Source organism: Gambusia affinis, linkage group LG07 (assembly GCF_019740435.1).
Source record: "Gambusia affinis linkage group LG07, SWU_Gaff_1.0, whole genome shotgun sequence".
Classification (NCBI taxonomy): Eukaryota; Metazoa; Chordata; class Actinopteri; order Cyprinodontiformes; family Poeciliidae; genus Gambusia; species Gambusia affinis.
In genome coordinates, this window is record NC_057874.1 from 16,238,282 (window position 1) to 16,264,014 (window position 25,733).

Here is a 25,733-nt window from a genome sequence, read left to right on the forward strand (position 1 = left end):
ATAAGTGCATTCTTACACACACACAAAAAAAAGGTGTTTTATGGTTCTTGTTTTATGCTCTGTATTGATGCTACAGAGCTCCACTTCATGCTTTCTTTACTACTGCAATGCAAGTCGGAGAGTATTTTAAAGCGGGATGTTGCAAGCTTTGATCAATAATTTATGAATGACCGAAGGCAGCTCAGAAAGGGGGGGCTCGTCTTTGTAGGTTTATGACAGAAACTTACAAAGAGGTTTTTGGTTGTTGCAGGGAAAGCTGGATTTTTTTTTTTTTGTAGATTGATCAAAAATTATTTGCAAAGCCTGTGATGCAGTTTAGCAACCAAAGCGTGTCAAAATATTTTCTTTTTCTTTTTAAATGTTGGCTGCGAAAGGCTCACTGGAGATCTGGCTGGTATAACATTTCAAATTTTACACTAAGGAGTTTAGTCGAGAACTCTGAGCCCTAGTCCATATGGAGCCGGATATCTGGGAAACCACATACATTTTTATGTGTATTGGCCTTTCATCCACTTATAAAGTCAATTTAATATCACTAAGAGTCATTATTAATAAACACTCAGACCAAGGTGGAGTTTTGGGAATTCTTCTTTCATGTGTTTGCATGTGCACATGGGAAACCAGAAATGTAGATGTCTGTGCATTATAGTCGGTAAAAAATAATGTGCTGGCATCACATATCTGACCATTAATGTTTGGGAATGCAGTGGAGGGAAAAGGACTTCTTCAGAAAGGTGCTGATTTTTATGTTTGCTCAGACACTTTTTGCTTTGTTTTTTACAAGCCCAGTTGCTCCAACACATTGAGTTATAAAGGAAAAAAAGTGCTTCTCAATTTATTGTTTTGTGTTTTATTCATTAACTTTATATTTTAACACGGTATTTAAAAGTAGTTGAACCTCACTGTCTGTCCATACAAATTTAACCTCCTGGTGCCATGTTTCATTCCTAACAGGAAGTCATAGTTGGTTTAAAGGATTATGATTGGCTGACATAGGTTTTAGACTTACCCTATTCTGCCCCCTATGGGCTTGGCATGCTTAAAACACTGCCCATGGTGTAATTCAGCAGGTTCATGTGGATGAACACTTGAATCAATCCTGTGTGCGGAATATAATTTTTTCAAACAATGTTGAAGAGATTTGTTTTTATAAAGACCCGGCTACATGTATACAAGACCTCATATAAAAATGACTTGAGTGGGAAATCCCCACTCTCACCATCTCTTGACTGCTTAAAAATAAAGGGCTGTTTAAGACATTTCAAATTCCCAATAGTAAGAATAATCATATAGGGATCTGGATCCCTTTATGGCAAGGGTGCCCAAAGTCGGTCCTCGAGGGCCGGCATCCTGCGTGTTTCAGTTCTCTCTTTGGTGGTACCAACAACCTTTTCAACATGTCAATGTTCTTCTTAGGCTTTCTAATGAGCCATCATCTGGTCCAGGTGCGTTAAACCAGGGAGAGAACTAAAACATACAGGATGCCGGCCCTCAAGGACTGACTTTGGGCACCATGGCTTTGTGGTATGTTTCTTGAGAACTGCAGTCTTCAGCTACATCAGTTCTCAAGCTGCGATTGTCATGCATGCTGAAAGAGCTGTAGCGAGATCTGCGACTTCACATTGCAGAGGTTAAAAAGTTACTGGCTGAATTGTACAAGTAGGTTTGATTCAGATGAGACTTCATCTGGATCTGGACCGCCGAATATCAATAGGTTCTAATGAAGAAATAAAGATGGTATCTTTCGAAAACTTTGTGAAATAAAAAATTGAGGAGTTGCCAGCAAAAAACCTTTTACCAGTTCACATCTAAAATGGTTTTCCTGTGTATTTCCTCATAGATCTTGGTGAACTCTGTGAGCTCCAGCCGTCCGGCGGTGCTCTACGAGAAGGTGACCGTCAGCGAAGGAGGAAGTCCTTTACTGAGAGACATGCTGTTCAGCCCTGACCTGCAGCACATCTACACTCTGACCGACAGACAGGTGAGGTTATTGCAGCAAATGCTCTGCAGATGTTGCGTCCATCGCTTCTCCCTGTGCAGCTGCGATCCAGAAGTAGGTGTCTGAAATTCCTACATGTGTTAAACACAAACACGCATATGTAGCTATCAACAGTGTGCCTCATTAAATTTTCCACCACAGGTGATTTACATTCACTCGCAATTTAATTGGCCTGAAACATCAGCTCCCCCAAAGTAGCCTTATTACCAGCTGTCCAGAGCAGATCTCACCCCCATTAGCCATTATTTGTGTATATCTTAACCTTCCTCCCCACTGCACAATCACTGCACAGTGCATCCCCACTGGATTTAATTGCAAGGCTGTACGCATTCAACCCAGCTACACATTACCCCTCTAACAGTTTGCTTATAATCAAGACATTTCACACACTGAGACATATAGGCAGTGTTACAGGTCACATGTGGTGTGTGTGTCTGTATGTTTTCAAGTGGTCATTAGCTGCCCCCACCTCTGGTGAAGGTTGTTCTGTTTTAATGGTGAGCTAGATGGAGGAAGAGGCAGAGAAGTGAGGAGGAAGAGGAGAGCATGTCGCATCTCTGTCGCTCCCCAGGCCCAGCTGCTCCCCTCGTTTTTCTGTCTCATTAGTGCCGTGAGTGAAGGATGCTGAGATGGAGGGAAGAGAGAGGAAGGAAATGGGGTTCAGCATAATGGGAAGATATTTTTTGGTCTACAGAAAAATTGGTTGTTACTGGGGTAAAAGCTGTATGTGTAGGCATGAGTTGGTATGATTAAAAATACCAGTTTCGATAAATAATATTGTAATTTTGAGGCCATTTCAAGTAATACAATGGTAATGGCATAATAATGCAAGTTTACTCTCAAAAATCAATAAACTTTCTAAACCAGCTCCTTGTAATGACTAAACTTTTGATTAAAAAGCAGAATGCTACAACTTTTTCGACTGAGGTCTCTTAACGTAAATTAACCTGTAAATTGCTGTGCGGTCGGGGGGGAGAGTTGTGTGAATCAGCACATATTACTGTAAGACTCAAAATTACTGCGGGCTGCGTACATATTGTAATATTTAAAAATCCCCCATTTTACCCTTTTCTGGTTTAAAATAAGAGAAGCACAAACGACTGGGAACTTTATTAGAAATATTAGAGACCACATAACTCATATGAAACAACACAGGCTTTAATTCAGCAAAACAAAATTATTTTTACACAGCAGACAAACTTGTTTACCACTTAACAGTAAAACTAAAAGTCTATCATGTGACAATAGGTACTTTATTCTATTTATAGATAAAGACCAAATTTGTTGTTTTATCATGATGGTTAAATTGTCAGATTCTTTTTGTTGATTTTAACAATAGGAGAACCTTTGTTGTCAGTTTTCTCCATTTGACCTGGATGGTTAGGATCTCTGGCAGATTAATTGATGCATCTTCAGTTGCTAATGCATTAATTTACATGCACCAGTGGGATTAAACACACTTTGTGGCAGCTGAGAGCCTGTGGGCCACATGGACAGATAGTGTTGTGTATAGACCCAAACACAAAATGGGAATTTAAACTCAAACTCAAATGGTTTATTCATACACACACACACACACGCACACACATTCGCCAGAACAGCCTCTCACACTCGTGGACATTCTGCCTCCATACACCCACCATGCCCTTTTTCCCACTCAAACACACACCATACATTCAATCTGTCACATACGTACCCACTTCTTCATCTCGCTGTGTTTGATCCCCATTAATGGTTAGCAGGCTTGGGTTAAGCAGAAAGGGGTTCTACCATTGCCAGACCTCCAAGCTACACCCCAGCCCTTTCCTCCTCAGCACTAATGACTCGAGGGGGCAATTCCCCTCGCTCACCCTCCATCCTACCCTCATCTTTATCCTCTGCCCTCCATCTATTCTACCAATGCCCCCATCCCTACTTTTTAAAATCCTCTCTTCAGCTGCTACACTCGCACACATGCGCACGCACACACACTCTTAATGTTTCTGTCTAAGCCAAAATTGAGCCCTCCCCTCTCAAATGCATTCCACTGATCCCATTCCCATATTTTTAATGATCTCTTGATATTGCTGCAGCCCCCATACAACCGCATGCACATACACACATTAACACTTTTTTTCTTTGTAAATTTTAAACAGTAGTAGAATTGTCATAGAGGTATCTTTAAACTATTTGTTGACCAGAATCGGATGGTTTTCAATCTTGATTGACTCAAAAAGCAGACGTTTCATTAATCAATAAATGCATTTTTGTATCACTGGTACTGAGTAAGGAAGACTCACAGTTAGCTATTTATATTACCAGTGAGGTATTTGAAATAAAACCAGATGAAGAACATAGATGTCAGAGGCTGTTTTAATTCAAATTTCATGCCAAGATATCCTTGCCATTCATTCAGTCTGTGAGAGACCAAGACTTTCAGCAGATAACAGGAAGGACAAACACTTAATTTATGCACCCTGTGAGACTGTGGAGCCAAAGTCAAATTCCTTGTTTATGTACTCAATTTTATCCAACAAAGATGATTAATCGTCATCCAGTGACTAAGTGACTCTGTGCGTATTCATTGGAAATAACTGCTTTCCCTCTCTGACTATAAGATGCCATCTGTGGTCCCAAGCTTCTCTGATGTTTTTTTTTTTTTTTTTTATCAATGCACATAATAAGCCTTTAAGAAACCAAAACCGATGTTAGAACATCAAAGCATTGCAAACGCTGATTATCAGAAATAGACCTCAAATTTCAAATGGGTGCATCTCTCAAAATCATAGGTTCTAGAGAAATATGGGTGTGGGAAGACAGAATGGAAGAGTTTTTCTACTTTCTTTTCTTTTCTGGAAGTAGACACACACCTATGTATTTACCCTGTGTGCGTACGCACGTGTGTGTGTGTAGCTGGTTGCCTGTGGGGGTTCCTAAGACAAGCCAAGCACATTAAGGTGTCAGTGGACATATCCAGTGATGCGTAGCTTACAACAAGTCCCCCCCTCATACACATACGCTGGTACACACACACACACACACACACACACACACAAATGGAGGCGCAGGCGTTGAGTCAGAGTTGGGGGCGCAAGGCCTAGTGATTTATGACTCACTCGGTCCCAGCTATATTCATCACTGTCGTTATTATCAATGGAGGATATGACAGCAGGAGCAGACGGCCCCGCTGTGTGTGTGTGTTTGATGAGATGGTGTGTTATTGCAGGAAATTTAGATCAGCTTACTTTTGACTGCAGTCACTCTGCTGGCTCTGTGTCCTTCACTGGAAAGCTTATTGTTTATCACCATGGCAGATTTCACTTTGTGTCGGAGCGACTCGTAAAGTCACCTGCTGCTGACATTTTTGAAATCTAAACGTCAGCAACAATGATCCATTCAGTAACCTCCAAACGTTCCACCCACACATCTTCTAACGGATGCAAATCTTTTTTTTTTTTTTTTTTTTTTTTGCACCAGGTTAGCAGTGATGATGTTGTTGTGCTTCTGCTTCGCTGGAGTTGTTTTATCTGCACGACGAGCTTCACTAAAAGCAATGTCACCCTTTGAGTCAGTACCAACTTTTTGAAGCATCTCTTGAGCAAAACTCTTGCCGTAAGAAATCATCTCATGGTGTCTTGGCTCAGTCAAGACTTTTCATCATCAAATCACTTCCCTTTCCATTTTATAGTCAAAGTTAGGAAGCTGTGACAGCGTTTGAAGCCTCAGCCAGAGCTTTCTTTCCCCTCTCTTTCTCTGCTCGGCCTCAATGTCATCCACACATGGCCGCACACATCGTTGTTCCTTTCAAGACGGCTATTGAATATGGTAGTGCCTTAGTGTGCAACACTGGCTAATTGCTGGAAGCATGAATATTCATCTTTGGTGTGGGAAGGCGACTTGCATTTGGAGCGAAAGAGAGCAACTTGGAAACAGGAAACAGACCCCATATACTTGTGGAAAACTGTGTGTAAGGACAACCTTCATGTGTTAATGACTCAACATCTTGCACACAAAATGTTTTCAGACTCAAACATGTTTTTACATTTTAATTTAGAACCACAAACCTCAATGTATTTTGTGGCTAGAACAAAATACTTCACATTAAAATATTGACCTTTTGATGTGTATTTTTATTCTGCCCTCTTTAATGAATTTCCTCCAATAAAATCCAGTAGCTCTGCTTGTCTCCAGAGATTACATAATTAGCAAAAACAGTACAACTGTGTGCATTTCAATTTCTGTATAAATGCAACTGTTATTGAACATTATTGAAAAACTGCATCACGAATAACCAGCAGCACAGCAAGCAATTCAGACAGTTGCAGTGAAGCCTAAAGTCAAAGTTCTTATCATCTGCACAAGTTTTGGCTATTAGAGTCCTAAGAACACAGCCATAAGAAGTTGTGTTTACGGTCTATCCCAAGACCTACTGTTGTTTACGGTCTTGGTAAATGTGTGGCAGTATGTGAAACATCAGATTAATTCTAAACTTTTTTTTTACAAGCTCTTCAAATGTTATGTAAAGCAAAGGCATTTTAACCAATAGGAAAATTCAACCACATTAGTCACCATTTAACCCAAGAAGGTCATGCTAGATATTGCAGAATTAAACAGGTTTACATGAAAATGTCACAATTTGCACAAACATTTAAAGGACGGTGCCTTTAAGGAGCAATTTAAGCAGCAACAAAAGGGTTGATTTGGGGTTTAGTTACTCTTTCACAAATATTTGCAGACTGTGTTTACGTGGCAACCAACAGCATTGTCTCTTTCTTCATGCATTATGTCAAAAAAAAAAAAAAAACAATGTTTCAACAAAAATCTTTCAAGAGTCTGAAGCCTCAAGCCCCTAACTATACACACACGGTTCTCGTGCCATTTACAAGCTACTGGTATGAGTCACTACAATCCCAAACAATGGCCTTCTTTGTGTTGTTGGGTTTCTGAACATGGCCTCATCAAGTAATATCGTCCCCAAAGGCCTTCGTCAGACACGAGTCCTCTGTGTGTGTTGATCTGTTTACATCCACATATTACTGGTTCACTGCCAATCTCGTTAGCAAACACATTAGCACAGAGTGACATCAACATACATAATAAGCAGCTGGTTGCATCAGTCTAGACTGCCATTTCACTGGGATAGATACAGCTAATCAGTCAGTTCTAAGTGGCTTCAAGATGAATTTCCCACAATTTATCAAACTCTGGTTGAATGAGAAAATCCTGAAGTTAACAAGCACATAATATAGTGTTTAAGCATGGGCTACTGTTAGAAGCTGAGAAAGATAAAAGAGGAGGGACTATTTAAATGTATTATTTTTCTTGCTAATATTAATTAACCAAGCCCATTAGGCACTCCCTCTCTTCATTTAGATTTATGAGCATTCAGATTTTTTAGCTTTTATGTCTACTTGCTGCAAAGCTTCTGGGAGTGCTCATGTGTCCACACCCCAGACATGCAGACTTTTAACCAAGGAGATGGTCATTGTTATGGAAATGTTAATAGACCGGGTGCAGTGAGGCGGACACAGGAGTACAGTCACTGGGAGGGAGGGGCCGGGGTGAAATGGTGGAGGGGTATAGTGATGTAGGTATATGGCACTCAATTACAAGAGTTCAAACTATTAGAGCACCTTTTCTCAGCACAGAAATGAGCTCTCACAGCGTATGATTAACAATATGGCTCGTCATGCACTGCTGCGCGCTGTGTGTCGGTGGCCTCATTCACACTCTGGCGCATTTCGTGAAGGAAAAACTTCCAACAACTGTCCGAGTACTTTTACCTGTATTTTTAGACAAATTCGAGCACCCCAGGAAAGAGGCGTGTTACTTTCAGCTGATAGTTTTTTAAAGTTTCACATGATCGTTGTATGATTCAGGCAAAAAATATGTTCTCATGCTGCTTGTTGGTTTGCGATGAAAAATCAGACAGAATCCAGAAATTGTAGTGGTCTCAATTTTTTTCTTTATGCAGTTCTTTAAATATTTCATTCCAGTTCACAGAATGACATGCATTCAAATAACAGGAGGGAGAGTCTCCCTCTGATCTAAACCACCTGGCTTTTAAAGCATTGTGCTAAACTATATTCCTAGAAAAATATTTACATAATTACAACTAACACCTTCACAACTAAAACTAAAACGATCTGGGCCCAAACAAATCCAAAAAAACATCTTCCCTCCCTCTCAAACAATGGATTTTCCCAGTGAGGCTGATTGAAAACACCAGGTCCTTGTCAGCACTACTCATGGGCGCACTTCCATGGCAACACATGACCAGGTGACCTCAAAGAGAGGAGAGAATGATTAAAACTAAATATTAAATAAAGCAAGTTACTTCCTCCAAACAAAAACAATACATTTACCAGATAAATAAGAATATAGGAAGTACAAAAAACAGCAGCTGTTAGGGAGGGAGTAAATCCCTCACACTGCTTTTGTCATGACTGTAATTTCTTGTAGGGAAACGTTGGAATAAATACATGTTTAATGTCTTAGAGAGTTGATTTCAAATATGAGTATACTCAAATGTTTATCTTCAAAATGCTGTTTGATGCTTTTGATTGTAGAATTGGAGTTAAAACAAACAAATCAGATGAACTGTCAGCTATATTCATGTAATTTTGAGATACTGTCAGTTGAATTAATATTTTCTTTATTGGTAATTACATAAGTTCAGATGTAAATATTTACAGTAAGGTGCAGAGCTTATAAAATCACTTGATTTTAGTCCCTTTGTATGAGTATTTCTGTTGTTTACGGTTATAATGTTTAAGAAGTATTGATGTCCTGCGTATGTGTAAACAATTGAGAGCATAATCATCAAACAGCACAATAAAATAGTAGTTGTTGATTTATAGAAAAAAATGTTAACATCTGGTTTGATACTCATGCTGTTGAATCAGAATGTTGCCAATTCTAGTTGAAATGAAGATTATATCACAGTATGCACTAATGGTCTTGTATGATGTGAATGAAGTGGCTAAAGAGTTTCCAGATTTAACAGCAATTAAATAAATAAAAACATATGAATGCAGCTCCCCCTACACTTTAAATACTGCTTAAAGAATTTCTTCTGCTTTTCTTATCTCCCTCTGCAACAATTCAGCAAAAATAATTTACTCTTATGTGCATGTGTCTTGGTCAAAAATCACCCTTTTCAAGCCTCATCTTCTCTGTAATGTAATGCGTATTCTAATAATTCCTTCAGAACCATGATAGGAGATTCAGAAAGTCTCTGTCTTTACTCAAGGGAAAGCGTTTCACATTTTCCTTCCTCTTATTCTCTTAATTACGTTTCCTGCTTTTCCCCTCACCGCCTTTTTTTTTCCTTTCAAGTATCATTCTCTTGTGATTTTTCACATTTTCTTTAAATGCTTTGTGTGTTTATGCGCCTCGTCAGAGAAGTATGCTCAGACACTTGTCTTGTGCTTGATGCTATCGGCCTTAATGGAAGCCCAGCTGCCACTAGATAGCTCTGTCTTTCTCTCATCTTTCTGTTTTCACTCGACCGTCTTCTCCCAGAGGATGATGCGATAGAGCAGAATGATATGCTTAGGCAAGGGGGTGAGATGGATAGGGAGGTTAATGGAGTCTCTCTTCCCCCCACTCGCTTTTCTTCTCAATCACCATCAAGCGGACATACACTGTTCCTCCTGTTGCTCGACAGTGATTGGTGCGGAAGGACGTGGCTCTGACTGATGGCGGTGGAGCAAGGCCAATCAAAGCTGGCATGGCCTGTGGAAATGCTCCAAATGGCACACTGTTTGGAGTCTCGTGCCTTAACCAGACACCATGCTGGGTAGAACAATTACCAGTTGGTCATGCATGGTGAAATGGGGACTTGTTTTGAATTTGGATCAAATTTGCTTTCTAATTCATACATGCTACTACTCGTCGGGTCCAGTTATGAAGCAGCAAATAGGAGAAAGGAGACATGCAAATTTTCCTCCTTTGTTAAAGATTGAATTCAACAGCAAATCATTTGCTGTCTTCTTTAGAGGCTTTACTCTTCATTCAGGCAACTCTAACAATCTGTTGGTTCTTAAGGGCTCTTCTGCATATCTCTTTTTATTTTGTGATTGTTTGCCAAAGGTTCACGCATTAATCATGCCTGTACATTTTACCCTATTTGGACAGATGTAACTATGTAGACTTAAAGCGTCATTGTGATCCTCTCCATGCATCTTTATTAGGGATGGGCCGATGACTGATAGCAAATCGTTTCAAGATTTTAAAGAAATAGCTTAAAAACTGAAAAAAACTGTTTCTACTGCCCTGAAGGAAAGTGACAAACATGTAGCCTGTTGTAAATTAAAGCCATTAGATCATGTCATAGTTGTTTTATAATATTGTGTTAATTCCATAAATCCAGGATGGGTTTCCTCAAGGAATATTGATTGTCTTTGGTTGCTGTGGTGGTTTTGAGTGACACATGAAACATCATGCTACGGTCTGTCAGTCACATCAGTTGCGTCTCTGTTACAGTTGCCTGTGATAGTTAATCAGGAAGCAGGATTCACCTACTCTTTCCTAGATTCTTCTTCTACTCAGCTTACCTCAGCTGCTGTGTATCGTGGAGGCTCGCCAGGCAGTGCTAATGGAAATGCCAGCTTTGTGGCTCCTCACTCCTCACCAGGTCCATTTACTAAAGTGACAGAGTCATTTACCAAGCAGAAGGCTGCTCGCATTCTCACTTAATTAGAAGACCTCTAGGCCTAGATACCTCAGCTGACCACAGTTACCTTTTTCCTTATTTCCTCCCTTATTACAGTCCCTCTGTTCTAGTTCCTTGTTTTCTGTAGTTTTTTCCCCCAACCTATATCATTCTTTGTCTTTGTCCAAGTTTTTCCCAGACAGATTATAATGAACAGTGGCTGCACACAGGCTGAGAGTACATTGACCTATAGCTGGAGATTAGTTTACTTTGGAGGAGGTAATAGAAAAGTCCATGCGAGGAGGATGGTGATGAAGAGGGATGAATTTTTGTAACCACTTTGTTGTCGTCTCTATTATTGCTAAGAATTTTAGCTTTGAACAATAAAAGCAAAAATTGTAAAGAGCATGATATTTGCTTGGTGTGATTTTATACATTAATAGTTGTAGTTTAATTTCTGAATGAGTCCAATGTTTTCCAAATATTTTTAATACAAAGGAGGCACAGTCTAAAGGTGGATCCAGTCTTGTGGTTGTTTTGATTGCACAATATGCATTTATACACTCTACATACACATGTTTTCTTGAAATGTTTTTGAGGAATTTATAAGGAATCTTATAAATTTTTTTTTCTTGTCCTTGAACTCACAATCTGCACACGCTCAGATACACACACTCAAACAAATGGGTTGCTTGATCCGCCTCTTATTTGTGTTGGAATTGTAATCAAAGCAGTATTTCAGATGAGGGCGACACAAAAGCAGCTGTTAAAAACTGAGCAAGATAATAAAGAGAGATGAGTTATATAGAGAGAAAAGCTTAGAAAAGAACTGAGCTCAAGCCGTGATATGAGACACATAAAGATTGCAAGGACAGGAGGAAGGCTGGTAGGTGCAAATACTGAAGGAAGGGAGTTGTCAGATATCACAGCTATCACTGAGGAGACTATTTTGTTTCACTGTGAGACATAAAGGCCTAATTTGATAAAACAGGCCTGCAGAAAATGACAGTTGGATTGTAGCAACAATCTTTCAGCAAGCTCAACATGACAGAAGGTGATTTTCAGTGGCACACACAGTAATGTCATGTTATTTTCTCTCATGTTTGTCCCACAGGTTTGTTGTAGCCGTACCTTTGCCCTCTCTCCATTTGGAGCAGTTGAGGCCGAATTCTGCCCGTTGTGTTTGCCTCCCAGCTTATCTGAAATCAGTCAACACATCAAGCCTAGCCTAGCCTACTATTGATCTCCTAAGCACCTTACAATCCACTCAATGCACACATGCTAACCCAGTCTTCGATATGACCCCCCGCTTGGACGTATATGCTCACACATGCGCCCTTGCTCTCAGCAGATAGTCTGGTGCTGGTAGAAGTGTCTTGCTAATAACAGGGCTACCTTCTGTTCAGCCATGTTTTTTAGTACTGCACCTCAGGGGTAGCTGGGTGAATGTACCTCCACTTAGTTGTAATGAACCGCTGTTGGCAAGAAGCACTAATGTCAAAGCATAAAGAACCACAGCTCCCATTGGCACTACTGTACGTTTGTAGCCTAGGAAACGGTGTGATCTCAGCTCCCCTGTCATCCTGGGGCATTTAGTGGCTATATGGAAAGAAATTGATTTCTTTTTACTGTCTGCTTGAATTAATCCAGGAGAAGTTGTAAACTGATTGATGGTTATTGAAATAATAAAGGTGTGGTTAATGTAGCTTCACAGAATAGAGGCCACTGAGAAGCGATGATGATGCTTGTCGTTATGCCTGCCCTCTTTTTGCCCCAGAAGCCGAGGCTTTAAAGCAATGACTCTCAGACATTTTTGAAAAGGTGCCAGCTCAGTAAATACAAAGTTTTTTCTAGTACCATCTCACTGGCTGAGCTTGAAACATGAGTTAATCAGGGTTACGAGAAACATATGTGTTTATCCATCTGCACTGGTTATTTAGTTGAAGAACGGCACATATTAATGAGTTTCACAATTACTCAAAAGAGATTTTCCAAGTCTGAAACTTCAAAACCTCCCAGAAAAGCCCCTTAAAGTTGAAATTTAGAGCGACGAAAGTTAGAGGCTCGTCACAAATTCTGAAATCAGGATCTCACATGCACGGCTTTCAAATAAAACCTTCTGATAGTTTGGAAGAAAATATTTTGACACTTCTGATGATTTATATTTCATATACTTTTTAGTTGCAGATTGTTATATAACCTCCAAAAGGAAAATACAAACTTTTGCCATATCTCACCAAAGTTTTGTCCCATCCTGAGATACATTTTCATGATCCATTAAAGGTTTTGGGATGTGTTGCAAATATTTTGTTCTTAGAAGATTGTGAAGCTGCAGACTGGGAGAAGGATCTAATTGGAAATATGAAGCTCCCACTTCTCCTAACAGAAGCAGGTAAAACTGGGTATCCTTTGAAGTTTCTTGTGTTTTTAGGTGATTATTGAGTTGTCTAAATAAATGCAAAATGCACAAAATTTTAGGAAGAAAAACAATTACTTTTATAATTTACAAAGCTGGCTAAACTTGGACCTTTAATCCAAAAACTAAATGCATGTCATTTTGTTTAGAAAAATAAATGAAAAAAATCTGTATGTGAAATTAAATCTTTAATATAATTGCGGGCCAACTATTTGCAGGTTCTATATTTTAGAAGAGTGATAAAAAATATTGCCACATGAGTACCTAGCAAATCAAGCAGGTTTTGTAATGTTACTGTAAAATAGTTTAGCTGGGTTCCATGTCGTTCCCAGATTCAAGTCCTGACTTCAGAGACAACCCAGCATTGATTATCACCAGTGGGCGTTCCTGCTTCACTGCTGTCCACTGCATGATAATTAATTTTTTGGGTAACTGAAAATAATTGATTGCTCATCTTTGTCGTATCATTAAAAGGAGCTGTAGTGTTATTGCCGTAAGGCTTAGTTGAGAGAAAGAAAGCAAAATGATTGATGTTTAGAAATGAAAGGTGTTCACTTATGATAAAGCAGATCCTCAGACAGCTGCCTTCTCCTTTTCTACTGTACTATGGACTCCCTCAGTGTTTGAATAAAAGGGGGGAGAAAATGACCCTCCAACAAGGCTGATCCTTTTATGTCTTTAGATTTTACAACCAATGAAAAGCTGCGTTGAAAGCTTTACAGTTCCTCTGGGTCTCGGGAGGGGGGTGACCATTGCAAAGCCTTTTAGCTGGATGTTTAAAGGCAGGTGATGACGCTCTGTAAAAACAGATTGGAGAGGAAAGGTGGAAAGTTTATTGTGCAAAGATATTGTGGTTTAGCGATATGGTTAGGAGGAGGGGCAGGAAAGGAGAACGGAGTTCCAGCAGCGGCTGCTGTTGTAAATAAAGTCTCTGCTAGAGAAGGGAGATGGTGGGTCTGGTTTATAAGGTCATTTAAAGGAGTAATGTGGCTCGCTGTCTGGAATTGGCTTTCATTAAAAGAGCCATCAGGAGACACTGGAAGTGGGGGGGAAAGGGAAAATTTGTGTGTGTCTGTGGTTAGACAACACTCCCTACACACACGCTTCCACGCGCACGCCCACACACGCATTCACGTGCGTACAAATTTTGTGTATCCTCTTGCAGTTTGTGCTTCCCCAGCTCACAGTATTTTATATCCCCGCCGGGAAAAGCAACAATGATGGGTTTGCCCACCACATTAACAACTTTGTGGCACCACCACTAAATAGCACACCAAGTCTTCACCATTATGAGCTCAGGAACAATTGTGAATGACAGACAATCACTATTTACAACACAGGCCAGTGATAAGATTATGGCAGCCTACCAAGGACTCATCCCGTTAGCATGATTTATGTAAACCATTGTCCTCAATAACAGACAAAATGATTTATGGGGAAGGAAGTGGGAATGGGATGATTCCATGGTGATATTGGGAACATACATTTTCACCCTGTCTCTCTGTTTTCTTTCTTTCTTTTTGTTAAATCATAAAGTAAATGAAAGGGGTCCCTGTGGGATGTCCTCTCGCTCTTAGCCTTCTATCTATCATCTGTTCACTTGTGCAAGCTCCTTATCCACCTTTGTCCTCCCTATGTAATCAAAGACACCCTTGTACTTAATTCTGTCTCCCTTTTATCACCCCTTTAAGATGAGAACCTCACTCTGGTTCAACTTGACAGTAACACATAGCCGGACGTCTGCCACTGTATTCCATCTACTCAGTACAATGTCCTTGCCAATTCACCATGTGTGTGTCTTCAATTACACTTTTCCTCCACTCATCCATCGCGCCTGCACTTCCAGGAGATGACCTCCTTCTTCTCTCTTCCCTTCCAGCTCCCTTCAGTGCTCATTTGCATCATTTCATCTATCTTTCGCTCTGGGCTCAAAGCCAGCCAGAAAGCTACTGTAGTGGGTTCTACTTTATTGACTTGAAACTGAGGGAGTGGCTGCTTGTTTCTGGCTATATAATAAATGAATGGGATGGTCAGAGAGGGATGATGATGGCGGGAAAATGGACAGAGGATGGAGGGAAAACAAGCGGCCTGATAAAGACATTTGGAAGCAATGGCTTGTTTTCTTTGTGGAAATACAAATTGGCTTTCTGGTATAAATATTTTTTTGATTTTACAGATTTTCACTCAAATAGTTTATAAGGCACTATTTTCTTCAGACTCATAGTTGTGTAATACTTGCTCTTGTTTACAGAACCATTTTTACTTTGTATGGTTATTTTTCATTTACTAAAAGTACTGTAATGTGAAAAAGATGTAACCACATACAAGATATTTTTTTACCAAACGCCACTCTGGGTCTGTTTGCCTCTTAGATGATTCATATCCTTGTTTCTCTCCAGAAATTTGCCATTTATTTTCCTAGAAATGAGGAGTTGGCTGAGTACCACTTTGTTTGGATCCGATCAATGATTGGCAAGGCAAATACAGAAATATTCTAGCTTTTTCATGTTGAATTTAACATGTAAAAATAAAGAACTCCAGAAATGCATCATGCAACAGCATGTATTTTGATGCACTTCCTTTAATTCTACCGAGGTTACGAACCCTTTATTGCAGTGGTGCCTGAAGTTGGTCCTCGAGGGTCGGCATCCTGCATGTTTTAGTTTTCTCTCTGGTTTAACGTACCTGGATCAAGTGATGGCTCGTTAGAAGGCCTCAGAATAACACTGACATGCTGAAAAGGTGATTGATACTATCAGGGACAGCACTGAAACATGCAGGATCCCGACCCTCGAGGACCCACTTTGGGCATAAATTATTGCATAAATTATATTTTTTTGCTATTTATTCATACAGCGTTGGATTCAAAACCAATACCGTTTGCCTTATGGGTTTTTTTTTATATATATATAGAAACGAAATTTTCATGAAAATTCTAAATTGTCATTGGCTCAATCAAAGCCTGATTGGTTCTTTATTTTACCCACATCTTGCCATGTTCTCCCTTTTCACGTTCATTTTCTACCTGTAAACAAACATGTATTTAAACCCATGACTCTCCATGGCATTCCTGTAGATTTCTTGTAGAATCACCAAGATAAACACTCCTAAAAAATGCTCTTATATTGCAACATTTTATTTAATTGTGCATTTTTTTAAGGGTTAGAACTGCATCTTATTTCCATTGAATGTGGGTTCTGTTGGGGCCTTTATGACACATAATGATGCCTGATCAAATCAAAGTATCTCAGATTTACCTGCTGCTGACTGATAATTATCTTTATAAATTTACTTGTATTTGTCCAGTTCCATTTTCGAACCATGGTGCTTAGTCCTTCAAGTTACGATCCAAACCAAGAAACGAGTCTCATCATGTTTATGGAAAACTTCTGGGGCCATTTAAAGAGCTTGAAACTCCTTCATCCACCAAGGTTCTGTCCTGCAGCTAATGACAATCTGGTTTCTCTTAATCTGTTCCATACATCCATCACTGTCTCTTTTCCTCATCACTGCTTCGTAGGAAAACTTGAAAACATAAACCCTTATGTTAAAAACGCTTTGATCATTATACCTACATGTGTGGAAAGGTTTTACAAAGTGGTGTTTAATTCTGCTAATCACTAATCAGCTGTGGTCCGTTATTGCAAGTTTATTAGTACGAACAATTGGCACCTAATATTCATGTAATTGTTTTTCCAAATTCATAAGTTTCATACAGTAACATTATCATAAACGGCATTTAAACCTCCAGCTATTTTATGTCCCATCAATTAACGTACGAAACATCTGTATTAACCCCAGACCAAAGCAAAACAAAGGGAAAATAGCCTTTTACTTTTTATGCAACTCCTCAATATCTGATTTCATCTGTGTGCTTTTTCACATGATGAAACGCGAGTCGGGCAGCATCTCAGAATTGGGTTAGTCAGTGAAGAAAAGTTAAATGCAGCGTTGACACTTGCAACACTTGTGTGCGTTCCAAAACACATGCCCACTTTTTTTGCACACCGGCTCTGCGAACATATGCTAGCAATCTGTCCGTCACACGTTGAAACACACTCGATCTCCTGTGAATTTCTTGAAACACACAAGCACACTGTAAGGCCCAGTGGGGCGATGTTGTGAACCATCTGTCATCAGCTTTAACTGAAGTGGAGGGGCTAAACTCACACACTTGATCTTGTTTCGTAGGTAACATCTGTAGCCTATCACCAGGTTGGTGCAACCAGGGTGGTGGTGATGTGTCGGAGTGATTACACACATGCTCACACACACACACACAGAGTCATGTCACATTGATGCAACAAGGCCCTGCTGAGCAGGCTTTGCAGACCTGAGAGTCTACTCTCTGAAATGTCCTTCTCCTCCGCCTCCTGTTGCTGTTCTGAGGTCAGCCGTCAATCAGGCGCTGTCGCCACAGCCACCTGTCAGGTGTCCCAGCATGCTTTGCAAGTCTACAGCCATTGCATGCTTGACTGAAGGCTGTCACACACGGCTGAACCTGGAGTCGCTGGCCAGAACACACACACGCACCGACTTTTCACGAGAGAAATCGCCTCGGCACAAACACACACTGACTATTGGCAGAGCAGATATTTGAAACTGAATGTGTGCAGCTTGACTTTGCTGTATATTTTTCCTTTTATTATGGTGACACGGATCCTTTTCTTAAGATCTCTGTCTCTGGTTTTTGTTTCTCCGCAGGTGGTGAGAGTTCCAGTGGAGAGCTGCGAGCAGTACACTACTTGTGGGGAGTGTTTGGGTTCCAGAGACCCTCACTGTGGCTGGTGTGTTCTCCACAACGTGTAAGTTCTTCACCTACACACTTCCACATATTTCCGCGATATTATATTTCAGAATGCCACCATCTTTCCTGTAACTTGCATCAACAAAAGTACGAATCAGAGGGTTAGGCTCCTTTTTATGTCCCTCTACAACCTAAATGGTAATTAATTTTATCACACACAGAAGGAATGATTTATCTTTGAATAAATTGAGTTAGTTCTAAATAACTAGTCTCTCTTTTTCAACTTTATTCTACTTGGCATATTTCAGTCTTACTTTTAGTGATTAATCGTTTTTGTCATAGTTATCACTGTAATTGACTTTTTATTTATTTTTACAATTTACAGAGTGTGTTTGTCAAAGCATCAGCTCTAGTCCTTTATTATCATTCTGTAGATGTTCATTCTTGCACTTGACTTTATTCAGTCTTTTAGTAGATATCAACTTACATTTGGTAGCTACTGCCTGCTCATGCATAGTCTTCATGTTTATTAATTTCTTGTTTGTCAGACAGACTATTGTGTTTAATGTTAAATGTTATTTAACTTTATATGCGCTTTGAAGCTTTGTTTCCTGAAACAATAAAAATTTGGTTACAACAAAAATAAAATTATATTTGGCAAATTTCAATTCATTGACTTGACCACAGGACAAATATGTTAACAGAAATGCAGATGGAGGAGTTAGTATTTCAGTTTTAGCAGTGACAGATGAGGGTGAAAAAGCAAAACCTTGTTAGGAACCATAACAAGGGAAATATCTGCAACAAGAGAAATATCTCTAACAAACTCAGCCACCTGCTCTAGTTTAAATCGAGGTAAACTATTCTCATAATTTGGATAATCAGATATATAAAGAAAAGTATAAATGTGATTATTATTGTGATGTTACTAGGTTTCAAATTTTTCATGGGTCAGACAAATTTTCACTAGAATCTTAGTTTGGATCTTTAGTCAGAACCTCTTGCATGCAGAAAACGTGCCGGTTTTCTGCATGCAAGACTGCATGTTGAACTCATGATAGAACACCAAGTGAGCCCAGAGACTTTAGCTCTCTCCTTCATTTATTTCACCTGCTGATTATGCTGAGAAAGTTATTTCAGCCAGAAGGAATATTTTTATGTTGTGATAATCCTGCGTTAATGCAGAAAATGTCTTAACACACAGGGATTGTTTTACCTCAAGTTTTGTTCAGGTTTTATTTGTTTGATTGGTTAAACTCAGTTTTCCAGCTTCTGGTTCAAACATGGTTTGCCTTCATCTGCGATGAGTCTAATCAATAGCTAGTTAAACCCCCCACCTCCCAGCTTGACAGTGGTCTCCAACAGGTGGTCTACAGCTGCTTGTCACATTATGCCTGTGAAATAAATAACGTTGGAGTTCAAGATCCATGTGCTGTGACCTGTCAATATGACAAACGACTTGAAGACTTTACCCTGACTTCAAAAAGGTTAATGTGACCTCCTGTGAGAATCCTTGGCAGATCTCTGCAGATAATAAAAGTTCTGTTACACAAATTAGAAAAATCTGAGTTCAGATGAGTGGGAATTTTGAAAAAGCAATGGTGTCACTTATTTTTGAATCATTACTATTTAAAAAAGTTTTTTCCTAAGATCTTGTGAAAGTGAACACAAGTGGCAGCTTGTACTTTAAATGCCCCGTTAAAGCTTTACTGAGTGCCTCTAAGAGCACAAAACCTTGTAAATCTGTCAGCTGAATAAGCCTGTTGTTGGAACACAAATAAAATCACAGGTTGCCCTCCTCTTTGACACCATTGTTTTTCTTTGCTGAGTTTATTTTTGTTGGTGTGAACACAGTTTAGCACACCTGCACTGCTTCACCTTAAGTGCTGTTGTGGGATTTTGAGCTAAGTCCTGGTTGCTTTAAACCAGGGGTCTCAAACTCCAGTTATCAAGGGCCGCTGTCCTGCAGTTTTTAGATGTGCCACAGGTACAAAACACTGGAATGAAATGGCTTAATTACCTCCTCCTTGTGTAGAGAAGTTCTCCAGACCCTTGGTAATGACCTAATTATTTTTTTCAGGTGTGGTGCAGCAGAGGCACATCTAAAAGTTGCAGGACTGTGGCCCTCCAGGACTGGAGTTTGAGACCCCTGCTTCAAAGTTTCTGTGCAAGATAGGATGAATCAGCAGATTGGCCTAACACATTGATTAACATAAGAAAAATGTTCACATGTACACATTTTCTTTTATAAAATGAAATAGTGACATTCCTGATACAAACCTGAATGGTTTGCAAGCACTTCTCTTTGCCCTTCTGTGGTAATGGAAAAGCTGTTTTTCAGTATAATTACAGCTGCAGTTCATTTGGGAATGTTTTTACTAGCTTTGGACATCTACAGACTGAAATGGTTGTCCTTTCTTCCTTGAAAAATAGCTTGAGATCAGGTCTAAATATAATTTGTCGACTTTGACTGGACCAATGTAAACCTTTATATTGCATACAGCACACTGGCTGTATGCTTAGGGTAGCTGTCCTGCGTTTTGCGGAACTTCCCTGTTGTAGCTTCATCCATCTTCCCATCAACTCCCCGTCTACATTGTCTGGTGTCTTAAGATTTGTTAGTTTTCCTCCTGGCAAAGCTTACGGCATGTAATCCAAAAAGTTTGACACCTTTTAGCATGTTTGCCTGTTGACAATCGCTGCAGCTCCTCCAGAGTGGCCATGGGCCCCTTCTTCTGTGATTAATGCTCTCCCTGCTCCGTAGAGAGAGAATACATATGGATCAAATGTCAAAATAAGTTAAATGGGTGTGACTACTTTAGCAAAATATGGTATATTAATTTCCCATCTGTGCTGTGTGTGTACCCAGGGGAGATAGACTGGTTACATATTGTTAAAATCTGCCAGAATGTTAAACCGTATTTGGAGAGCCTCAAATGCTTGCCATAAAATCATCTCTCATGTCATTAATTAAACTTACAGCACATATCACCACCTTTTTCTTTCCTCAAGGCACACACACACACACACGCACACGCACACACACACGCACACGCGCACACGCACACACACACACACACACCACCTGAGTCCCAGTACAATATCTATAACCTTCTACTTTGGGCTCACGTTAACCATGTGTCCTTTAGTCAGCTTGTTTATTTCCCACCTTAATATTGCCAAGTCTGTGCGAGGCTCTTAATATGGCAACATGTTAATAGGTAAATTATTTATAAGCTTTTGGTTTTAGCCCTCTGGTGCTTTCAGCCACATGTTGTTAAAAGTCACAGTGTTCTCAATCAGCAGTGGAATTGAAGGGAAATTAAGACTTTGGCTCACAGATGCAGGTGTTTCCAGACAATAGAGCAGACTTCATTTAAGGCGTTACACAGTCACCATCACATGAGCAGTAAAAAGAAAAGAGGTTCATAATGAGAAAACCTGTCCATACCTTTGTACTGCTCTGCTGTCACCCCACTCTGTGTGTGTGTGTGTGTGTATGTCAGTGATTCCCTGGAGAGTGGTTGGCGACAGCGTTTTTCCTCCGAGCGAGAGTGAAAGCTAACCAAATGAGGGAACATGGGGAGCTGCTGTACGGAGCAGGCAGTTAGCATTTTTTTCTGCTTCTGTCATGTTGTTAAGGCCTTGCGGAGTGCCACATCAGCACTTTCTTCTCACCACTGGGACCAGTTGTTGTTAGTGCATAGGTGAAGTAAATGCATTATGAATAGCTAATAGCGGGACGACCACAAAAAACTCGAGGCATATGCTGATTTTTAGCACAATCAGTCGGTTTGTAATAAGGCGGGTGGAGGTAGAGCGCTGGTGATGTGCGGCAGACTGGAATTGCATTTTATCAGTCCAAAGAAATGTTGGAGATTGCTTGTATGTCTCCAGAGAAGTTTGATTAAGATGGACCAGCAACGTAAAGAGATTCTGGGTGGGGGTGGGGGTGGGGGCAGTAGTTGTCTTTGCACCTTAAGAATTTTTGCACAGATTACCCAAGAAATAAAATCATGATATAATGTCCTAAAGTAGAGGAAGATTTTGCCCTCTTTATATTTTAATATTGTTTTCTTTTCTTTGACACTTATAGCTGCATGTTCATCATATTGATATGGCTGTTAATTAACATTCTGTTGTAACCCGTCTCTTTTCCTTTTTCTTCCCTCCTCATTTGTCTTCATCATCCTCCATATATTTTCCTTTCCCTTATTCCTTTTCCTTTGCACCCTCTCCTCCATGTCTCCTCCTAGATGTTCTCGTAAGGACCGCTGTGAACGAGCTTCAGAGCCTCAGAGGTTCGCCTCGGACCAGAGACAGTGCGTGGAGCTTACGGTTCAGCCAAGAAATATATCTGTCACCATGTTTGAAGTTCAGGTATGTATGCTTTCCATTGGCTCATATCCCCGCTGCGCCTATGTTTTAATCATCAAGCTAAAGTAAAGATGGCACAAAAAGCATTGGACTCATGCAGATGTTGGCTTTAAGAAGAGCCTTTTCCTTCCTACTCCAGGTTCAGATTAACAAAGATGTTGGTTCTCATTGAAGGATCTTTTAATTCAGTAATATTCCTTATATTTTGTGAATGATGCGTTCTATTTATTTTTATTAAATTAAGGTAGATGTTAAGATCAGTACCGACATTGAAGATAGAAAAGTGATGCACCAGGCAGTGAAAGCTAAAAGACAAGAAAAACAACCAGCAACAAGAGTTGAGAAATCTGAGTCTTGATTTGAACTTAGTAGTATATTCAAAGATACAAAACAAGAGTTAGACTCCTACTCTGAAGGCTTCAGATGTCAGCCAGGCTGAAGGTCTGATGTTTCATAAGCAAACTGTGTCTCAGTTCAATCAAGGTTAAATTGAACCCTTATGGAAGGCATAGCTCTGATGGGGAGCTGCATTTCTTACTGTTAAATGGTGCATTTCATTTTTATTCAAGGAACATTTATGGATTTTGAGCATTTAGTAACTCATAACAATTTTTTTATGTTAGCTGGAGCTCCATAATGTTCTTCACTCTGTCTCTTCTCACAATGAAGTCTTGATTAAATAACTTTAAAAAAAGGAAATAACTTCATTTCCAAAATGTATTTCCATCACAAAATAAAGAACATTTCTGTAATATTCATTCAGAAATGTAACTACATTGCATCGCATTCAAAATTTTGTAAATTATCCGAACATTTTTACTGTTTAGACTTTAGCAACGTTTCCAAATGGACATTTAGTGCATAGTTTATATTCATGAAAATATTTAGATTGGGAGTAAAAGGAAGCCTCCAAACACAATCTAGTGCATTATGAAATAAAGGAAGTGACAAATTCAAGCATGGACATTAACATCTGTTAACCAAGTCTTTTCTAAGACATCAACAATTCTTTAAAATAAAATCACTTTAAGTTTGTCTCAAATATTCTTAGCTACTATAATATTTAATTTACGTAAAGAGAACCTGCCACTCCTGTGGACCAAAACATCCAACAAGGACCAAGCTTATAGCAAATTAGATGAGTTCCTGACTTTTCACTGTCTCCATTGATTAAAACACTACAAACGCCTGTGCCTTTAACAGCCCCCATTCTGTCAAACTCTCCTTAATGTGACCATGTAGGTTTGAGTGATTACTTTCCATCACTTTCCTTCTGCACGATACACATTAACCTCCCAATATCTGCTACAGATGCGCTCACCCATTCACTCAAGCTCTCGCTCTTTTATTCCTGTTCCTGTCATGCATACCCACACCCACGCCTCACTCCCCTTCTCCACAACTCCCATTAACCCCCATGTCATATCTTATAACAATCCATGTTACGCCATGTCCTTCCATTGATCTTGCACTGATCGTCTCGCTCGTGCTCTCTCCATAGCTGGTCCTCCAGGCTCGTAATGTGCCCGATCTGTCAGCGGGGGTTAACTGCTCCTTTGAGGACTACGTGGAGACAGAGGGACGGATTCAGGGAGGACATATCTTTTGCTTGTCTCCTTCTGCAAGGGACATCGCCCCCATCACCAGGAACAAAGGTTAGGACTTGAAAAGTCGATGAGTGTGAAGTCATTGGGTAGTAAGGTCACTGGGGTAGCCAGGGTGTGGTCAGGGGTAGATAGATGACATTTCTGCATGTTGATTTATGGATCATATTTCTTTTATGCCATTCTTTTACTAGGCCTTCTATTACCATGATGTGATGTGCATTAAGGCTGAACTGTCAAGAGGCAGTATTCAGATCTTTTTTAGTTTTAGAACTACACAATAAGAAGCTATAAGAACAAGATACTGAATATTTTTTAGCCTCCCTGAGGTGAACGGTCACTACATTGGTACCAGAGACGACATCTTCATGTTACATTAAATATTAACGCAGTTATTTTCACTAGCGTTACTAAAACAGCAGCCCCTGTATTTATTCTCCACAGATTGTAGATCTGTAGCTTAACTCTGAGATTTCCAAAAAATCTACCAACTTTCCCAAATCCAGCAAAAGGATTAAGACAGAACAACTTTTGCTGGTCTCTCTCACAGAGATGTTTCTAGATGTCGAAGAAAATTCAAGTTGCATCTAAACAGCTTCTCAGTTCCGTTATCTCCTTCTGACTGAAAATAGCCAACTTTCAGTTGTCTTCGCTCTATGACAACTTCTACACTGAAGGTCGTTGGAGTTCTTGGGTGTGGTGTGTTCACTGTGAAAACATCAGATTAGTAAAAATTCTGACTTGCTGGTCACTGATGGGGCCCACCACCCAGTTTCTGGTTGCATCTCTGCTGATTCCTCTTCTTTTTTTGTTATTTGCTTTATGGAAAGTGTTAAATTAACTTGAACAGCTGTTACAGACTACTCTTTATTAGAAGTTCTTGCTACCACAAATATGCTATCCTTTTCCCTCACAGAAGAATACACTATTCTACATTCATGTACTGAAAATAGAAATGCTTTTGAATTCCTTATGTCAGTCTCAATTTGGCCTTCTTTGTCTCTAAATGAATGCTTTCTCTTGGTAACTTCTTTTCAAAGCAGCAACTTCAGTGTGGTTCTAAAAATATCCTCATCTTTGTTTTTTTTATTCATGGGAATTATGCACTGGTTTCATGTCCAATTTTGTCACACTAACAGAAGTTTAATCTTGCATCGTTTTCATATTCAAAGCACTAAAAACATGTCAGACTGTGTGCTTCGGGATTCTTGAAAGAGACAACTCAGAAGTTGTTCAGTCCATTATGTCCTGTTAGGAGCACTCATCATTACTGGCATCCGAATGCAGATTGGAGCTATTTTTAAAGTCACCCTACTGCAGTGAAGTGTGTTGCTATGTTATAGTGTGTGTGTGTGTGTGTAATCTCTTCAGGTCAAACAATCTGAAATTAAAAAGTGTTTCATTTCAGATTAAACACTTTTTAAAACTTCGGTGCTGAAGTTATATTAAACGATGCCCTAACCTATTTTGTTGTTCTTATGCGATTGTGTAACTGTTTATCAAGAAAGGTTAAATACAGACAAAGTCTTGAGAGAGAACAGTGTAGATAGTTTCTAATATATTTATCTTTGAATGCCATGCAGGTGACAAGCGGGTGGTAAAGCTCTTCCTCAAGTCCAAAGAGACGGGCAAAAAGTTTGCCAGTGTTGACTTTGTCTTCTACAACTGCAGCGTCCACCAATCGTAAGTGAGAATGTTTAAATCATCTTATCAAATATTAATGATGCTCATATACTTGCACCATTATTCCCTTGAAAAAATACTCATGCTGTTTGAACTTTTTAGTCACACATCAATGTTACAATGTGATTTTTAAGGGATAGCTCAACACAAATTTGTTTATAATTTTTAAGTGAAGGAAAAACACTTGATTTTCAACATTGTTTTGCAAATGAAAATTTGAAAATTGTGGCATTTATTTGTTTTCAGTCTCAATCAATATTTTCATTTCAACT

General features: G+C 39.5%; 1 protein-coding gene across 7 annotated transcripts in view; it reads left to right on the forward strand.

The window, feature by feature from the left end:
• Window positions 1-25,733, forward strand: part of LOC122833397 (plexin-A1-like) — a 228,391-nt gene that overhangs the window by 103,268 nt on the left and 99,390 nt on the right. For all 7 annotated transcript variants that reach the window (XM_044120874.1, XM_044120868.1, XM_044120873.1 and 4 more), the window contains exons 4-8: window positions 1,841-1,981; window positions 17,755-17,855; window positions 22,054-22,177; window positions 23,676-23,829; window positions 25,362-25,461. In XM_044120874.1, coding sequence (XP_043976809.1) covers window positions 1,841-1,981; window positions 17,755-17,855; window positions 22,054-22,177; window positions 23,676-23,829; window positions 25,362-25,461 — 620 coding nt within the window. The remainder of the gene's footprint in view (window positions 1-1,840; window positions 1,982-17,754; window positions 17,856-22,053; window positions 22,178-23,675; window positions 23,830-25,361; window positions 25,462-25,733) is intronic.